Here is a 20071-nt window from a genome sequence, read left to right as displayed (position 1 = left end):
CCAATGGGAACAGTTTCTCTTTATCTACTCTGTCTAGACCCCTCATGATTTTGAATACCTCTGTCAAATCTCCCCCCAACCTTCTCTGCTCTAGGAGAACAACCCCAGCTTCTCCAGTCTTTCCACATAACTGAAGTCCCTCATCCCTGGAACCATTCTAGTAAATCTCTTCTGCACTCTCTCGAAGGCCTTCATATCCTTCCTAAAGTATGGTGCCCAGAATTGGACACAATACTCCAGTTGTGGCTGAACCAGTGTTTTATAAAGGTTCATCATAACCTCCTTGCTTTTGTACTCTATGCCTCTATTTGTAAAGCCTAGGATCCCATATGCTTTTTTAACCGCTTTCTCAACCTGCCCTGCCACCTTCAACGACCTGTGAACATGTACCCCCAGGTTTCTCTCTTCCTGCACCCCCTTTAGAATTATACCCTTCAGTTTATATTGCCTCTCCTCGTTCTTCCTACCAAAATGTATCACTTTGCTGCGTTAAATTTCATCTGCCACGTGTCCGCTCATTCCACCAGCCTGTCAATGTTCTCTTGAAAACAGTGAGGAGGATAATAACTGTTTACTAAACTTCCAAGTTTTGTGTCATCTGCAAATTTTAAAATTGTGCCCTATACACCCAAGTCCAAGTCATGAATACATATCAAGAAAAGCAGTGGTCCTAGTACTGACCCCAGGGGAACACCACTGTATACCTTCCTCCAGTCTAAAAAACAACCGTTCACCACTACTCTCTGTTTCCTGTATTTCGTATTCATGCTGCCACTGCCCCTTTTATTCCATGGGCTTCAATTTTGCTAACAAGCCTATTTTGTGGTACTTTATCAAATGCCTTTTGAAAGTCCATATACACCACATCAACCGCATTGCCCTCATCAACCCTTTCTGTTACCTCATCAAAAAACTCAATCAAATTAATTAAACACAATTTGCCTTTAACAAATCCGTGCTGGCTCTCCTTAATTAATCCGCACTAATATATTCAATTCCCTTTTGAAACTTACTATTGAATCTGATTCCTTCACCCTTTTGAGAGAGAGGGAGAGAAAAGGGGCAGACATGGAGAAAGATAATCAGAAGAGCAGACATGCAGAGAGAGAGAGAGAGAGAGAACCAGAGGGATAGACATGCAGAGAGAGAAACAAATAGTTTGGCATTTTGGGGATTTTTTTTCTTGCCAGTACTTTCCTTCAATATTCTTGGATGCTGCTGGCATTTAAATCACATCACACAAAGTGGTGAGGATAGGAATCCTTTTGTGGGTTCTGAATTTGCTGCATGATTTAGATGAAGGTGGTGAGCTGATGAGTGAGTAACAATGCAGGTGCAATGACAACTGAGGCATTTTATCCATCACTACCCATACCAGATCCTTCCACACATAACTAGACATGTTAGAAGAGACCTATCCTTGTCACCTTTGCTTCACAAGAAAGGTTGTTAGAGTTTGTACCATCTGTTGCATCGTGACCCACAGACATCATCTAGAGCAGGAATGGCTCTTCCTGCAGAAGTTGAGGTTACTGCAGTGTAAAGCTTTCATGCTACTAGATCCTTCCAATAGGACACCGGCCACATGAGGCAGTTTGCAGTGCCCACATATCAAAGAAGTGGTAAATGCTGTGTTTTCAAAGAGTAACAACTTCATTGCTTTTCCTGTGGAAATAGGTATCAGCTGGAGCTGAGTACAGAGCTATCGCAAAGTGGCAGGGTCCCCTCAAGTGCAAAGTGTCACAGATGGCACCTATATAGGCATCAGGGTTCCTCGTTCCACCTCATAGTCTATATAAACAGGGGCTTACATCAATTCATGTTTAGTTGGTTTCTGACCACAGAAACATCATTACTCACATCAATGGTTATTAACCAAGAAGCCGCTATGATGCTTTCATTGTGCACATTTTTGTAAGTAGAAGGTACATTTGAGAAAGTCACTCTTCGGGAATGGGACTAACTTCTGTATCCATGGCTGGTGACTCTGCTCAGAAGCTCCTTAACAGTAGTAGAGAGCCTCTGGCAGAAAGCCTGAGCATTTGTTTACTGTACCCCATCTTTCACCAGCAAGAAAAGTGTGTCTTCCAGCTTTAGCTCAATGGAAGAGTGTGTGCAAAAGGGTAATAGTGGTAAAGTACTTGAAATTATACCTCTCGAAGACTGTAGTAGTTTGCAACTTTTTGTGCTATGCTCGATGATCCCCATGAGAAATGCTCACAAAAGTGAGGATCAAGTTTGCCTTTGCCCTTCTCTTGCTACTAGAAATATCTTCCTCATTTTCAGCTAGGTACGACAGACGTGGGTGACTACATTGACTTGGTTGGCGACCTTCCATCATTCAACTGGCACCTCTGCTCTTAAGAAGTGTGAGCTATCACAAGGTGGCAGGGTTCCCTCAAGTGCAAGGTATCACAGATGGCACCTATATAGGCATCAGAGTTCCTTCTTTAGTGCACTGACTGCAACTCTGCAGGTGCAAAGGGAACATTGTTGTTCACTTGTCTTCAATCCCACCACCAGCACTTTCCCTTTAATGACAAGCTGCAATCATTTAAGGGCTGCTGTCTTGTCAGATTTTACACTCCCCAGTCAAGTATGCTACAAGCCTAATTCTCTGGGCAAGTTTTCTATGTACTATTAGCCTATACAAATTAGGGGAGGAATTCCTATTGCAAATTCAATACAGCCCTTGAGCTGCCAGTATAGGTGAGCCTACGTCGTAGGCCAGCTTTGCCTGTGTAGCAAAATTGAAGCTATGACGTCCATGGTGAATGAAATATTGCAGAGATTAGTTTTTACTGTCGCTAGATTTACTTTTGATTTTTTTTTTGAACTTCCTCAGGTTACCTAGGGCAAAAATGCCAGCTGGTGGCCAGTTTTCAGGCATCTGCCAATAATGCTCTTTATTCAGCTGTCAGGAAGTGGAATTGACAACCATATTTTTCCTTTTCCCTTGCATCTAGTTGTTTGTTTTTTTTCTCCACCTTTTTCCTGAATAAGACCAGGGAATGTGTGAAATCTTGTCTGAGTCTCCATTTCATGTTCAGGTTTATATTCTTTCAGAATTCCTTTAATAAAGGACTAACTAGCAGAAGTGTCCTAAGCAATGCACATCAACCTCAGGGATGTAAATCTAGCAAAGAAGTAGGAATGAATGTCTCATTTTCTTGGGGGGGGGGAAGGGATGAAGACCCTTATCTTTGAAGGCAGTTAAGTGCTCAATAAGTAAAGTTAGGTCAATTCAGTCCAGTTCCTGTTTGCCGCACACATTTGATGTTGCAAGTGAAGTACTTGGGCAGATTGAAATGATGAAATTTCTATTTAAAGACCTCTTGTTAAGGTGAAACTAGTTAGGTTAAGCTTTTCAGTGAAAATACAGTAAAACTGCGTTCATGATTTTTAATGAAAGCAATTGCAGTTGGAAAATATTGTATAATATTTTGTCATTTAGGTAAATATGTCAAATTTAAACAAAAATATATTTTTCTTGACAGAGAAGCAGAACAGTATTATCAACTCCAGTGCTGAGTCTGTGTTTGTCCCAACATCAAATGCCTCATCCAATTCCAAAACCCATCGACAAAGTGTACATAGCCTGGGTTCTTTTGACTCTGAGGTGCCTGCAGTGAAACTGGACCGACCCAATTCTCTGTAAGTACAGCCAGCTATTTGCATATTTGACCCTCTCTTGTAGTTGCTTCAGTTGATCCTGAATGCCTCTTATATGGAGTAATCAATATATCCTTTACTATGCTTATTTTTTCTATATACTGGGCATGCATTCTTGTAATAATTACGCTGGTGATTCAGTCTTTGCTACAGCACCCATTAAAAGTCTGAAAGAAAACCTAATTGAAGAATATTTTTAACAGTGCCCCTGTATGCTACAATAAGAAAAAAAAATACCTCACCGACTCAATGGGGTAGAAATTCATCTTGTATGGGAGCGCAAAATGGGCGTTGTCACATCAGCCGCCTGTTATTGGGGCACCGCCCGATATTCCGTTCCATTGAAGTCTAACAGGCGGTCGATACGATACTGTCTGTTTTGCTCTCCCACTCGAGACAAATTTGTGCCTCAATAACTGCTCATGCCTGTTCCTGCAAGGGATGTTTTCACAGACTTTATTTCATTCCTGTGCCATGTTTTACACTGCCTCATGATATTTATATTATCTGGTGATGCTGCAGTGTCCCAAAAGATCATAGAGTGCATATTTTCTCCAATAATTTTTCTATGTGGGAGATCTGCTATCTCCATTATGCTGTCAGAGGGAGGCCTTGGGGAGAAATAGCAGAAGGGATGAAAAAATCACCAGGTGAACATGGCCAGAAACCCTGAAGTCAATCACCTTCCTGCCCTCTCACTTAGAGTATTGCCCATGACACGAAGGAAGACATGAAAGGGGAGAGAAATTTGAAAGAGAGAAAAGACAGTTACAGTGCCTCTCACTCCCAACCACTCTACATTAAACTTTCATCCAACTTTAAGTAAAATGGAAAGTGAGCCTTCAACAGAGAGAGACCAGTGAAGTGTGAAAGACCAGGAGAGTATGGAGCTCAGCCTCAGCAGGAGTGATTGAGGCATTATTTATTGAAACTTTAATTTATCTATTTCATGGAAATTTGGTTTTAAATTACTTAATTGCAGCTGTTTACTACTACTATTAACTATTGGAACTGTTGACATTTTTTGATTTGGTACCATACCTGTGGGTTGCTTTTAGCTGGTAATAGTTGAATTAATTGGTTACACAGGTGGTGTGAGTAGCTATTTTCTGGTTGATTTTTCCTGCTGCAGTTGGGCTTTTGTGTAAGACAGTATAAAATTTAAGTTTACTAGTAAAAGGTTAGTTCTGAGCAGGGAAAAGTCAGGAGAAAGAGCTACGAGCATCATATAGTCGCAACCGGAGTTCAGTCCTCAGCGGGCGCTCAGCCTTAAGGTACAACTGGCCTAAAATTATATTTGAGAGGTTAAATCACTAACTTATTGTATTTGATTTTATTAAACTTCTAAAGGAAAACAGTTTAGTATAAGGGAACAGTTGAAGTCTGTGATGTGTGGTACCTGCATGACATGGGAGGTCCTGGATGCTTCGTGTGTCCAGGACGACCACATGTATGAAGTCTCTGATGGTTTGTGCTTGAGCTCAAGGTTTCTGAGCATGAGGGCAGCTAAAAGTTTCCGGTTGTGCACTTTTCAGGTGGTCACCCCGCAGGTACAGCGAGTAAGTGAGCAAGGGCAGTAGGTGATGATCCATCAGGGTCAGAATATGAGACGGTATAAGAATAATGCTCAATGTCTGTGACAATGACGGCAACCATGAGCAAAACCATGGCACCATGGAACAAGTGGTTGCCAAAGGAGGAGAAGCAAAAGGAGATTTTATAGAGGAATAGACAGATACTTTTGTAGTTGCAGCCCAAAGTCCTGAATGATATGTTGCCTCCCATCTGCAAAGGTAAGGGATATCACTAGTCGGTGCAAATGATTTTGGAGAGGGAAGGGAACAGACAAAAGTTGTGATTCATGTTGGAATAAGTGACAAACGAAAGGAATAGATTTGTGGTCCTGCAAAGGAAATTTCAGGAGTTAGGAGATAGATTAGAGCAAGACCTCCAGGATAATGTCAGGATTGCTCCCGGCGTCACCCTCAAGTTAGTACAGGGATAGTAAGATAAGGGAAGTAAATACTTGGCTGCAGAGATGGTGTAGAAGGGTTAGGTTCAGATTCCAGGGACATTGGAACCTAATATGGGCCAAAGCTAGCCTATACAGGGTGGATGATCTTCACCTGAACGGAGCTGGGACTTATGTTCTTGTTCGAGAGTAACTATTGTGGGGGAAACATTTAAACTAGTATGGCAAGGGAAACAGAAAACAAGATGAAGAAACGGGAAGGACAGCAAAAGGCAGGAAAGTAATAAAGGACAGATTTGGAGGAAGAAGAATTAAAAAGAGCCAGATTGCCAAAAAATGGAGTCAGGAATGATATGTGAATGCACAAAGCTTTCAAAACAAATTTGGAGCATGGGAAGCATTTATAACTATGGAGGGTATGATATGGTACCTATAATAGAAATGTGGCTTGGACAGGACTAGGACCGTAAAATTCCTGGTTTTAACATTTTCGGGATAGATAGTGGTAGGAAAAAGGGTGGGTAGCAGTATTAATAAAAATTCTATCACAGTTCTGATGATGTTCTAAGGAGTTTTGTTAAGATAAAATCCATACTGGAAATGGCACAATTCTTGGTGTGAAATACAGGCCATCAAACAGTGGTGGTGAGATAGAGGGGAGATTTGTATAGTCCAGAGATATGAGCAGAGCAGAGCAATAATATTGGGTGATTTTAACAATCTTGGGAAATTGTGACCACAACAAAAGTTCTTTGTAAAAATAAAAAAGGATAAGGAAGCATTAAAGAAAAGGATGCTGGACTGGAAAAAGGCAAAATTCAGAGAGATGGGAAGAGATCAGGACCAAATTAACCGGGCAGAAAAGTTAGCAAACAGATGACAGATCGGCAGTGGAGAATCTTCAAATTTAAGAAGGCTGGAGTACAAACTAGATATATACATCAAAGGATAGCATTTTGTAAATAAATTGATTAAAACTAAACTGAAACTTAAAAGCGAGACATGATGAAACTAGGGATAATAATATTAAAGAAAATGTGAGTAATATAGTAAGTGTAGTGAGGAGGTGACAGGGGAGATTAGAAGGGCTGGAAAGGAATATGAAAAAAGGCTAGCAGATAATGTAGAAAGAAATAGTAAGGACTTTTTAGGCCTTTTGTAAAGACTTTTAAGGGTTAAAAAAAAAAATAGAGGGTAAGTACCATTCAACAATGAAGGGGGAATTCCATTTGTGGAGGATGAAGGTCTGATAGTTGTTAAAATTTTTGCCAACCAAAGGTCTTGAGGGATATGGGCCAAAGGCAGGTATATGGAGTTAGATCACAGATCAGCCATGATCTTATCAAATGGTGGAGCGGGCTCGAGGGGTTGAATGGCCTACTCCTGTTCCTATGTTCCTATATTTATAAGTGATGGTGGAAGTAAGAATGTTGGTGTACTAGAGGAGGATTTATAGAAAAGGAACTTGTTCTGAAAAAATTAGTAGAAATCAAATCAAATCAAATCACTGGGCCCTAATAGCAAGCTTCCTACACTGTTAAAGGAAGTCAGAGGGGATAGCAGAGGTTCTGATCACAATTTTTCAATCCTCAAATATGCAAATTGTGCTGGGGGACTAGCGGTAGCCAATGTAACACTTCTTCTCAAGAAGGGAGAAAGATAAACCAGGTAACAATAGACCAGTCAACCTGATGTCAGTTGTGGGCAAATTATTAGAGTCCATAATTCGAGATTAAATTAGTGAGCTTAGAAATGCATGCGATAATCAAGGACAGCCAATTTGGATTTGTCAAAGGCATGTTGTATTGGCCAATTCAATATTGTTATTTGAAGAAGTAACTGATTATATAGATAAATGGAATGGAGATGATGTGAATGTGGATTTTCAGAAAGCAGTCAAGAAAATATCTCACCGGAGGGTTATTACAGAAAATCAGGCATACAGTCTATAATAGAAAATGTAGTATAATGGAAAGTTGGTTGTTGGTAGGAAACTAAGTGCTAAGGTTAATGGGTATTTGCTCAGATTTGAAAAACTTCTCTGCAGTAATGGAGCTATAAATTATTTTTGATCTTGGCTTTTATAAAAAGAAAGAAAGATTTGTATTAATGTAGTGCTTTGCATGATCTCAAGATGTCCCAAAGTGCTATACACCCAATGAAGTTCTTTTTTGAAGTGTAGGCACTGTATAGAAACAGCATTTCAGAAATTAACACTGCAGCAAATGTCAGTTCTCACATTGGCACTAAAGAGGAGTTTTCAGAACAAGCTGTTATGGGAGATGACCCAACCTGAAAACTCTCTAATATGACAGCACCCGTTTTAATTTCCAAATCTAACATTTAACACCAGCTATTTTCCAGTTTTGCTGTACAGGCGATTGTAATCCACCAGCTAGCAAGTCTGACTGGAATCTGCTAATTTAAGAGTTTCATTAGTTGCATTACAGTGGAACACTGAGGAAAACCATTAAATTTGTTATCTAATGCATCAGCGCTGCACATGAGGATGGAATCTTTGTTGCATTGATCTATATTGCCAGCTGAAGAGATTTAAAGAACTTGGTGTATTTCTAGGTGTTGGAAAAATAACTAAGAGATGAGCAATTATTTAAATGCGTATTTTAAGTTTTTTTTGGTGTTCTGTGATTCAGATAAACATAAGCTAGCAGCACTCCACTAAACCATTTTGGAAAAGCTATGAGATCTCTGCCAGCAGAAAAAAACATCTGGTGTTATCCACGTGATCTGAAGTGGGCCAAATGTAATGATGGACCATAAGCTCATCCTGTTTGTGTCAAGCCCTGCTAATTTGTAAAATGATTATTTCTTGATTCTTCCCAGGGCTATGTGGTCAAGTTATGCAACTTTGTCAGCTAGATTCCGAAAAAGGTGAAAGGAGAATAATACTTAGTACATGTTCCTTGCACGGTGTTGCAAATAACACAAATTATTTTTAAAAATATGAATTGCATCCCTTTGGTGAGGGGGAAGAGAGTGAAAAGCTGTTTATTGATTTACAGTTGTTTCTTTAATGAAATGACACAGCACTAATCTTGTACAGCTTGCTTGTTTCAGGGTGATTTGTACTGGCAAAAGGGGAGAAGAGCAAATTCACTGTATCCTGCAACTATTTCAGCCATTGCCATGTCCATATTATCCGATCCAGGTACCCAATTAAACGTATATAAGCTGTGGTTACCTAAATAGCCTTACACCAGACCATTGGTAATTTTTCTATGCATCATAAATGTGCATTGTGGGTATTACTGTTCCAAGAAAAATTATAAAGGAGTCCTAACCATGCAAGACAGCTCTGACATGGTTTAACCATTTCATGCTGACTCCAATCTGAAAATGTAATTGCTACACATAAACAAATGATTAATAGTCTCTAATTCTTCTGACTCTTCTATTTGTAACAAATAGTAAAGATTTTTTTTATCAGCCACAGCTTGGTATGAGAGTTTTAATTTTATTTTCTAAACACCCTATATCATTACCAGATGTGATCAGTCTGTCTGACTGTTGAGTTGTCACCTCAGTAATTTGGAAATTGCACAGTGTACAGCACTTTGAAGACCTAGCATGGTATAACTTAAGCCGTATTCTTCAACATAACCTCTGATCTCAAGTGTGCCACTGTAAGGAGGTATCAAGAAAGAAGGGAAAATTATTGGGGATGTAACCCAAGCTGGTGATCTGCATGTCACAACAAACAGTTTCTTTACCTGTGACTGCTTTCCCCTTGCTACACTAATGCTTATGGATGCATAATTTTTCTTTAGTTTGTGAACTGCAATATTTGTGTTGCAGGATACCATGGTTTCTCTCTCTATGGTTGTCTGTGCATGTGCTTTACTAGCACTTCGAAAGTATCAGTAAAGTAGGTTGTTTTTGGTTTGCAAATGAAGAGTTCTTACTTGCTCACTTCCACATCCAAATGAGTACGTTGCCATCAAAGTAAGAGAAGGCATGGAATACTGTGTAAGAGTTCAGTGCTATAGAGGAATTCTGCATTCTATAACGTAAATGATATTAACCTGCAGAAATACAATTTCTGATCAGATAATAGATGTATAGAAATAGTTGTGTTGCTATGGCAGTCACTGCATTTGAGTTAAAGTGAATCTTTAACAAATCCTCTCCTTTTTTTTCCATCACTCTCTGCATCTTTTTTTCTTTTACTAAAATGTTTATACTACTTCCGAGCCTGCTTATAACATGGTGTAAAAACTTAGAATGTCTGTCCCAACTACTGAGTATTCTGTACTTGCAGGAAATTAACATTTCTACTAGCCAGCTATCAGGCATACTACTGGACAGAATGACACTAATAGTTCTGTACCCAACAAACATTCGCACATTAAATCCCTTCTTTTCAACAGGGACATGTTATAGGTACATATTCATACCTTTGGCATAACAACTGCACTGTATTTTTCCTGCATTTGCAAAAATAGCAAGCATTGGCCACATTTTACCCTATGAGTGCTGTGACCAGCCAGAAAGAATCCAATAAAGAATCCATTATAGACCAAAATTGTTCATTTTTGTCATGATAAATTATCCAGTCATGCAATTTTCATGTCTGAGAATGTTGGCATGGTTGCGTACTACTGCGGGTACGGGTGTTTCAAGGATTTATGGCCACAAAGATGAGAAGAAATCATTTTCCTCTTATTTGTATCACCTTCTGTTCCTTCTACAATTTCAGCTCAAATAATATCCTGCATTATTGTGCCAATATCAATTAAAGAAATTTGAAAAGATTAACCCTGTAATTAATGCACTTCCGACAGTGTTTCATTGTAGCCACTGAATTGTGTGGTTTCTGTCTAGTTTATTTCAAAACCCCTGTAGTTACCTCGGTTTTGATCAATGCCAACAGCTGGATTCAAGACTTGCATGTCATGCATTTGGCTATTCTTGGAAACCAAGACTCATGATTTGCCTTTATGATGTCTTCCCACATCATGTAACTTCTGAAGGCCATTTCCTGCTACAAACTCCAGGAGGGCTAATCATAAGTGGTGCCAGTTGATCTGGGAAGAAAGATGGTGACATTTCATACTCAATATGTTATTTGAGGCCTCAGAATTCATTTTTGTCATCATTATATATTACATGTTCTGTACTTTTCATGTCTAAGAATGTTGGTGTGGTTACATACTACAGCAGATAAATGTATTTAATGGATTATTAAGAACATAAGAAGCAAGAGCAGGCCATATGGCTCCTCGAGCCTGCTCCGCCATTTAATAAGATCACGGCTGATTCTACCTCAACTCCACTTTCCTGCCCGATGCCCATATCCCTTTATTCCCTTAGTTTCCAAAAATCTAAATATCACGGTCTTGAATATACTTGACGACTGAGCATCTACAGCCCTCTGGGATAGAGAATTCCAAAGATTCACAACTCTCTGTGAAGAAATTTTTTCTTATCTCGGTCCTAAATGGACGATTCCTTATCTTGAGACTATGACCTCTAGTTCTAGACTCTCCAGCCAGGGGAAACAGCCATTTATGTGCACAGTGTTACCCTGACTTCATCTTTCTTTCTGCTTAACACCTCCCAAAAGTGCAGCATTTCACTCCAGTACAGGAGATTGCTGAAAGGAGTCAGAATATTTGAGCTATTGGGCCGGAGATTACACCGTGCGGCGAACCAGCAACTGGTTTTTGGCGGCAACTTCCTTGAACTGCGAGTTCAAAAAAATTCAGCGTTCTTTCCCGAACTATGTGAGTGGTGAAAGGATCTCTAAGGCCCCTCAACTAATCAGCTTCTATTGTGAGAACCAGGTAATGCAGTTCATAGACAAACTGCACAAACTTAAAAACCAGGAAGTGCCCGATAAGGTATTATAAAATGACATAGAAAAAGTGAAATGAAGAGAGGCTAAGATTAAAAGACTGAGATAAAAGAGACAAAGAAAAAGCTTTTTTAAAAATAATTAAAAAATTTTTTAAAAAAATGTTCAACTAATGAGACTCCACATTTTTAAATTTTTAGTTTTTTGGCAGTCATTAAGACTTACCATGCCATCAAAAGTTAGTTTAGTCCTGATATAACTGAGTGTACCTGTTTGGTGGTGAGATTAGTTAGTTTCCACTGGGCAGGAGAACAAGTAGGCGCTGGTCCATTGATTGCAGCCAGTGATATCCCTTTAACGCAAAACTGTCAGATCGCCGGCGAACCCGGAATAGCAAGTACCGGATTTCCACGTTTGACTGCGCATGTGCGGTCGCCGGAACTTGCTCTTCAATTTCGCCACTAATAACGGTGAGCGCTGTTAGGCTCACCGTTGTTTAAAAGCAATTTCCGCCCCATTATTTCTAACAATAGCAATAGAAACACAATAACAACGAACATTCAACAAGATATTTAGAATTAAGCATGGAACGTCCAAACTGCTCTTCAGGACCGTCTTCATCTAAAGCACTGACTGAGGCTTGTTCTTTGATTTGTTAGATTGAAGAGAGGGATATTGAGATCCTTCAGGACAGTAAAAACTTACATTTAAGTAATGATTCAGCTTCATCACTGAAGTCATGAAGCCCTTGCACCTATGAAGATTCATATGATATTGGCCTCTAATATTGCCATCTACTCCAGGGCAGAAGAGGTTCAGTGGTCAGCTGTGGGCATAGTCCCACTAATACAAGATCGATTCATGATCACATGTTCCACTGATTCACTGATCTGCTGATCACATGAGCAGAAAACATTTTTTTTTTCTAGCCCTGCTTGTTCGAGTTGTCATGAAAGCAAAAAACAAATTTAAAATATTTTTAGTTTTTTTTTCTGCACAAACATTTTACAATTATACTCTAGCATTATGTGGGAGCTGACTGAAGAACACAAATAGTGACATTCTTTATAATATTCATTATAGCCCGAGGTTGATCGAATCCTCACAATGCCCGATTTAAAATTCCAACCATGTTCTGAGAACAAGATGTTGTTATGGATTAATGGCGACTCATTAGCAAACCAGATTACTTTCCTTTATTCTGTTAACTATTGACTGCTAATCCTGGAGAGGTTTTACAGGAAAGCTATGTTAATGACATCTTGAATGGAACATTATCAGTGCACAAACTATAATGAATAGTGCAGATTTTCAAGGACTTCTGGAACTCTGCCCTTATTGGTTTTCTAAATTCTCTTCAGATCTGTTGTAATTACTCTAAGTAGGTTTCAATAGTATTCATTTAATTGCTGTACTAAAGTTCTAGTACAACCCCATGGGGATAGGATATGCAAAGAAAACTCTACCTGTGTGGATTTCTTATGAGCTTGATCTGGAGACTCTTAAGCATAGTGATGAGTTTTCATGTCGGTTGGACAGGAAGCTAACAAAAACAAAAATTCTAATAAAATTAGTAACAGCGAAAAGCCAGCAAAATTTGTTGGATTTTGAACTTGTTGCATGTAAACATTCACATTCACTGAGTGGCAGAATCTACCATTAACCTTATAGTTACAAAAATAAACAATGAAGAAAAGAATGGGGTCTTTATCTTTATTTTGAACATGGTGTTGCCCCATGTCTAGTACCAAACACAAATCCTCATGTAGAGCAGAGATTTATGATCAAAAAGGATGTGGTTTCATGAGCTAGATGTAAAAAAAAAACACTCTGGGACTTTGATTGTAATATACCCTTTTCTAAATTGAGGGAAGGGCAAGACATCAATTTTTAATACCAAGGAAGCATCCAATACTAATTAAGATGGCATGCCTACCAGTAGCTGGAACCAGTGCATTACAGTGAATTTTTCTGTGCCTTGGGTGGGCTAACTAAAAGTGTGAATTTGCTTGTTGGTGACATTAATCAAGTGGCATTAACAAGTGGTGTCCGCAGGTGTTGCTTAGCGTACAAATAAAAATTGTTTAAAGATAAATCCCAATCAGGTTTACTAAAGTAAAGGAACTGTAGTTGACTTAGTATGTCTTTTTTTAACATTACAGGTTGAATCCCAAAAGAAAACCCAGTCTCACTAGGTATGTATACTGCATTTTAACATTAATGTAATCTGCAATTCCATCAGTATTGAGAACACTGTAATAAAGTCTGCAGGATGCTACAGCCTGGGCACCAGTGAACCATGCTATAGAATGGTATAATGCACACAATTCTCCACATGGTGATTTCTAGATCTCAGCCCTGCTGGTAAGCATAAACAGAGTGACAACAAAGCGCAGGAGTGGGGGGATAGTCAACCTATCCGTCACAATTCCTAGTGGCTGGCTGTAGAGCAAATCTCAGCCTTCCTCTTGGTTGAGGTTGATTCATGGCATAAGGAGACTTCAAAAAGTGGAAAGCACAAGAAAAAATGACTATATCTAAACCAAAAGTAATGTACATGCTTCAGTTTGAGCTAAAGAATTTTGTGAGTTTCTAGTAATCCATTATGGAGGTATTGCTTAAAAATAAACTACAACTCCTGTCAACTACATGGCAAACTTGAGCCTCTGGAAGATGGAGACCCGTTTGTCCTTTCCAGGATATTTTCCCCAGGCATTGACCCTGAAAAACGGTTATTGTTCTATTCTTACAATTATTGTGTCTTGTATTTTAGTACCAATACATTGATGCAGCCTGCAATGGTCACCTTTTTTCTTATGCAGTAGAACAGCTATGGAAAAGCACTATATGCTCTGCTACATGTTTAGTTTAAAACAAAACTGTTCTCTCGCCTCTGCCAAAAAAGGTGGACTTAATTACTAAATCAAAATACTGCGGATGCTGGAAACCTGAAATAAAATCAGAAAATGCTGGAAATGCTCAGCAAGTCAGGCAACATCTGTGGAGAAAGAAACAGATTTGAAGTTTCAGGTCGATGACCTTTTGTCAGAACTGGAAGGGGAGGGGAGGAAAGAACAAAAGGGCAGGTCTCTGATAGGGTGGAGGGCAGGAGTGATTAAATGACAGAAGGGTTGATGGTGCAAGGCAAGAAGGGTGGTAATGGAACCAGTAAAGCAATAAAAGATGCGTCTAAAGGAGCTATAAATAGCAACAGCAGAACCATCACCAGCAGCTGCTGTCCAAAAAAATGGGAGCAGCGGTTATGATCTGAAGTTATTGAAATCAGTGTTGAGTCAGGAAGGTTATAAAGTACCTAATTGAAAGATGAGGAGCTTCTGTTGAGCTTCATTGGAACAGTGTAGGAGGCAGAGGTCAGAGTGGGACTGAGCAGAGATGTTCAGCAAAGTGATCACCCAATCTGCATTTGGTCTCCCCAATGTCGAGGAGACTGCATCGTGAGCAGTGAATACGGTATACTAAATTGAAACAAGTACTAGCAAAATCACTGTTTCACCTGGAAGGAGTGTTTGGGGCCCTGGACAGAGGGAAGGGATGAGGTGAAAGGACATTTGTTGCATCTCCTGCGCTTGCACGGGAAGGTGCCGTGGGAAGGGTGTTGTGGTGATGAAAGAGTGGATCGGGGGTGTCGCTGATGAAACGGTCTTGATTGCTATTTGTTTCTCGACCTCAAAGGTTATTAGTCAGAGGTTAATTTTGATCAACTAGGTAGGCCCCTGCCTAAACAGGGTAAGTAAATTATGTGTTGTGTCTTGGATGTATTGATGCTAATTAATATGAAAGTGAGTGTTTGTATATGAGGTGTTTTGCAATAGCTGTCACTGCTCCTCTGGATCTGGTTGCTGACCTAATCCTGGTGATTACCCATCCTTTCTAATCCATTATTACTTAATTTCAGAACATTTCTTTCAGGCATAGATTGTCAGTATATTACGTACAAAAACCATGAGTTCACTGACCATTGGAAGGTTTTAATATAGTTCCTCTGAATTTGGAATTTAATAACTTTCACAATGCACGTGTTTGTAACCAGAGATGAGTATTTATTCATACTAAATTTGCAACCAATTTGGATGATCCTAACACATCCTGGTTTACATTTTCAGGAAGGGTCGAGAACCAGAGGACACAGATTTAAGGTGATTGGCAAAAGAACCAAAGGCGACATGAGGATAAACTTTTTTATGCAGCAAGTGGTTAGGATCTGGACTACGCTGCCTGAAAGGGTGGTGGAGGCAGATTCAATCGTGGATTTCAATCATGGCTTTCAAAAGGGAATTGGATAAGTACTTGAAGGGAAAGAATTTGCAGGGCAGGGGAGTAGGACGAACTGGATTGCTCTTGCAGAGCTCCGGCATGGGCTCAAAGGGGCGAATGGCCTCCTTCTGAGCTGTAGCCATTCTATGATTCTATTCCATTTTTCAATTGATCCTAAATTTAAATAAATCTGAAATATTCAGGTTCAGAAAAATCAAAATTGTGCCATTTGGTAACCTGTTTGCTGCTCTTCCATGTTAGCTTTGTGAGCGCTGAACATCTTTATTGTTTCAGTACATTTCTGAAAATGAAAGGTATTAGAGCTTGGATCTTTTAAGAAAGAATTAGATGCCCTGACTGGGTGTCTGCACAGTCTTTCTGGAAGATTGAGTTAAAATTGGCTAAATTACTTTCTTCATTCATATTTATCTTGTAAGCAGCATTCAGTGGTGATGGTCCCTGAGCAATCTGACCCTTGGTATCCACAGATAGTACCGTCTGATTTTACTGAACAGTGGAAAAATTGGACCATATTGGTTCACCAATGTGACATGTTGTCTTTCTATCCTGTTCCTCTCTTCCTCCCAGAACCCCCATTATTAAGTGCTTTTACTGACTTGTGGGATAAATCAGAAGCTCACCATGTGAGGAATTATGTCCTACCATACAACGATGACCAAGTCCCCAGGCTACCATTTATTTCTAAAGCATTGTCACCTTCACCTTTTTCACAAGTTTATGAAGGTTTTCAAAATTTGAAAAATGTGTGCATTTGATGTCAGTAACAAGGTGCCCTTGCAGAATCTCCAATACATTGTAGGGACTTAAGCCAGCCATAGAAGCCTCAGGATTAAGGATTAATTTGGAATGCCCAGTTATTTCCCTATGGATGTTCCACAAAGACAGATCAGAAGAAGACATCTCTGTAATAAGGTGTGTAGTTGTTGAAAGTAGTCCAAAGTTACCCCTTTGGAAGTCCAGTTCAATCCTGATAAATTGGTAACTCATTTTTAATTAATTTGATGACAGATGACTTTGACCAGCATTTACATAAATAGGAGATAAAGGGACAGTTTTTAAATCTTTGTATCAGAACTCAATTTTAAATTATTCAACAGTTCAACCTTTAAATAGAAACCGTTAAAAATATATTTAACAACATTTATTAGATTAAAATGTAAAATTTGATTGTTTATATAGTGTTAGATTGGATGTTTCTCTTTTGGTTAAAGGTGAACATATGAGATTTTGGTGCAAGTTGGTTAACATGATTAATTTCAGTATACCTTACTTTTCCTTCCCCACCCCACCCCCAGCCAGTGTCAATCAGCTGTCTTAATTGAGTTGACCACTGAATCTGCACAATGCCACTTTGGCATTCTTCCTTCTGCCAATTCCCAAACCAGTGTGCTCGTTACCAGTCTTCCATTTAGCTCTTCCTGTGCACAGTTAAACCATCTAAGCTTTGGCTTTTCCTATTTGGCACACATCCCCCCCCCGCCTATTGCTTTCTTTTCACTGTCATCAGCTCTGTTACTGCATGCAGGCTATTACTTCAGTGACCTCACTTTGTCCTCCCAGTGAATAACCAACATCCTCCTTGTGCAAAAAGAAAAGTACTGTAGATGCTGGAAATTTGAAATAAAAACAAAAAGTGCTGCAAGCAGCATATGTGGAGAGAACAAAAGGTGACATTTAGGGTATCGTCCCTTCCTCACAATTAGTCTATACCCAAAATGTCGACTTATGTTTTCTCCATCGATGGTACTCAACCTACTGCATTTCCAGCATTTTTGTTTCAGATTTCCAGCATCTGCAGTATTTTGCTTTTCGTTCATGTTGTTTAATTCATTGCCATTTCCTTTCCAGGAATGGCAGCCTTGATGTTCTGCTCCTCTCTTTCACATGATTTCCATTTGTCTCTTTTACCCTGAGGACTTTCATTGCTGTCTTTTTCATCTCTTTCATTTCTTGTATTTTCTAAAGACCTGCTTTCACAGCCATATCTCTTTTCTCATCATTTGTCTCAAACTCTGACTCATTTCACATGTTTCACTCATGTTCACATGTTCACATCTTTGTGCCTCTTCATTTCAAAGGCATCCAGTCTCTGCTTCTGTGTCTTTTCAGAGTCCAGGCGGGTAATTTTAACCCTAAGGAACAGGTGAGTTGGGGTCGGATGGGAGGTTAAAATAACAGCTTTTTGAAGCGCGACTGCAATCCGGCTCCAACCCGCCCACTTCCAGGTGGGTTTGGTTGCGCGTGCGCATCCGAGTCCCCACTTAATGCCGGTGGTTAAGGGGGCAACTTACCTCATTGAAATAGTTACAGTTAATTTTTTGTGGATTCTAAGGCTGAAACTAATTTAACCTCACCTGCATGGGTTTCCCCTGGCTTCTGAATCTCATTAGGTGAAAGGAGGTGTGAAGGGCTGATCCATCATGTAAGTGCTTTTAGTGAACTGCTTGTGGGCCAGGAGGAGCAGGTGTGCTCCCTCCAGTCCCAACAAGCTTACCTGCCATGATCGGCCGACCCCACCCCCCACTTTATGTCCGGCCACCCCCTCCCCGATCTCTCCCTACCTCCCTCCTCTCCGATTCCTGGCTCCTTTCCCTCCCGACCGGCAGCCTGCCTGTTAATTCCGATGCACTGACTTCACTTCCAGGTTTCCCACGTGAATATCTACCCACCCGCTGAGTTCGCTGCTCCAAGTAAAAAATTATGCCCCAGCTATCAACACCATACAGAACTATCAACTAGACTCTCACATTCTCATTTTCATTTTTTTCACGAGATGTCTTTCCTCGTTCAGAGTGGTTTTCATAGTCCATCAAAAGCAATCTATATCTTTACCCTGTCCTTGAACCCGTCTTCAGCAGCCATACAAATTCCAAAGTATATTAACTCATCCACACTTCAATTCCCTCATCAACAGTTTTCACTTGATTCTTTCTCCATTGATTTGTGCCCTTCTTTATACAATGTATGATCTGGGTCTTTGGGAAGCTGCCATTGAGCACCTACTTCTGTCCTACATCCTTCATTCTTCAGCTTCTCAGTTGATATGACAACAACAACTTGCATTTATAGAGCGCTTTTAATGTAGTAAAATGTCCCAAGGTGCTTCACAGGAGCATTATCAAACAAAATTTGACACCGAGCCACATAAGGAGGTATTAGGACAGGTGACCAAAAGCTTGGTCAAAGAGGTAGATTTTAAGGAGCGTCTTAAAGGAAGAGAGAGAGGTGGAGAGGTTTAGGGAGGGAATTCCAGAGCTTAGGGCCTAGGCAGCTGAAAGCCCGGTTCCCAATGATGGAGCAATTAAAATCAGGGATACACAAGAGGCAAGAATTGGAGGAGTGCAGAGCTAGGGAGGGGCGAGGCCATGGAGGGATTTGAAAACAAGGATAAGAATTTTAAAATAGAGGCGTCCCCGGACCAGGAGCCAGTGGAGGTCAGCGAGCACAGGGGTGATGGGAGAACGGAACTTGGTGCAAGTTAGGATACGGGCAGCAGAGTTTTGGATGAGCTCATGTTTATGGAGAGTGGAAGATGGGAGGCCAGCCAGGAGAGCATTGGAATAGTCCAGTCTGGAGGTAACAAAGGCATGGATGAGGGTTTCAGCAGCAGATGAGCTGAGGCGGGGGCGGAAATGGGTGATGTTACGGAGGTGGAAGTAGGCACTCTTGGTGATGGAGCGAATATGTGGTCGGAAGCTTATCTCAGGATCAAATAGGATGCCAAGGTTGTGAACAGTCTGGATTAGCCTCAGACAGTGACCGGGGAGAGGGATGGAGTCGGTGGCTAGGGCACGGAGTTTGCAGCGGGGACCAAAGACAATGGCTTTGGTCTTCCCAATATTTAGTTGGAGGAAATTTTTGCTCATCCATTACTGAATGCCGGACAAGCAATGTGACAAATGAGACAGTGGAGGGGTCGAGGGAGGTGGTTGTGAGGTAGAGCTGGGTGTCGTCAGCGTACATGTGGAATCTGACGTGTTTTCGGATGATGTCACCGAGGGGCAGCATGTAGATGAGAAATAGGAGGGGGTCAAGGATGGATCCTTGGGGGATTCAAGAGGTAATGGTGCGGGTGCAGGAGCGGGAACGGGAACAGAAGCCATTGCAGATGATTCTCTGGCTACGACTGGATAGATAAGAATGCAACCAGGTGAGCGGACGACAGAGGAGAGGTGTTGGAGGAGGATGGTGTTGTCAACCGTGTCAAAGGTTGCAGACAGGTCGAGAAGGATGAGGAGGGATAGTTTACCACAGTCACAGTCACATAGGATGTCATTTGTGACTTAAATAAGGGCCGTTTCAGTACTGTGGCAGGG

General features: G+C 40.5%; 1 protein-coding gene across 4 annotated transcripts in view; it reads left to right on the top strand.

The window, feature by feature from the left end:
• The window catches only part of LOC137332418 (rho GTPase-activating protein 26-like), a 178775-nt gene that overhangs the window by 142477 nt on the left and 16227 nt on the right, over nucleotides 1-20071 (top strand). The window contains exons 20-23 of one of the 4 annotated variants that reach the window (XM_067996233.1): nucleotides 3498-3654; nucleotides 8489-8536; nucleotides 13622-13654; nucleotides 15584-15616. In XM_067996233.1, the coding sequence (XP_067852334.1) occupies nucleotides 3498-3654; nucleotides 8489-8536; nucleotides 13622-13654; nucleotides 15584-15616 (271 nt within the window). The remainder of the gene's footprint in view (nucleotides 1-3497; nucleotides 3655-8488; nucleotides 8537-13621; nucleotides 13655-15583; nucleotides 15617-20071) is intronic. The other 3 variants (XM_067996235.1, XM_067996234.1, XM_067996236.1) reach the window with 3 other exon arrangements.

The sequence above is a fragment of the Heptranchias perlo genome, chromosome 14 (assembly GCF_035084215.1).
Source record: "Heptranchias perlo isolate sHepPer1 chromosome 14, sHepPer1.hap1, whole genome shotgun sequence".
Classification (NCBI taxonomy): domain Eukaryota; kingdom Metazoa; phylum Chordata; class Chondrichthyes; order Hexanchiformes; family Hexanchidae; genus Heptranchias; species Heptranchias perlo.
This window is presented reverse-complemented; position numbering and strand designations above follow the sequence as displayed.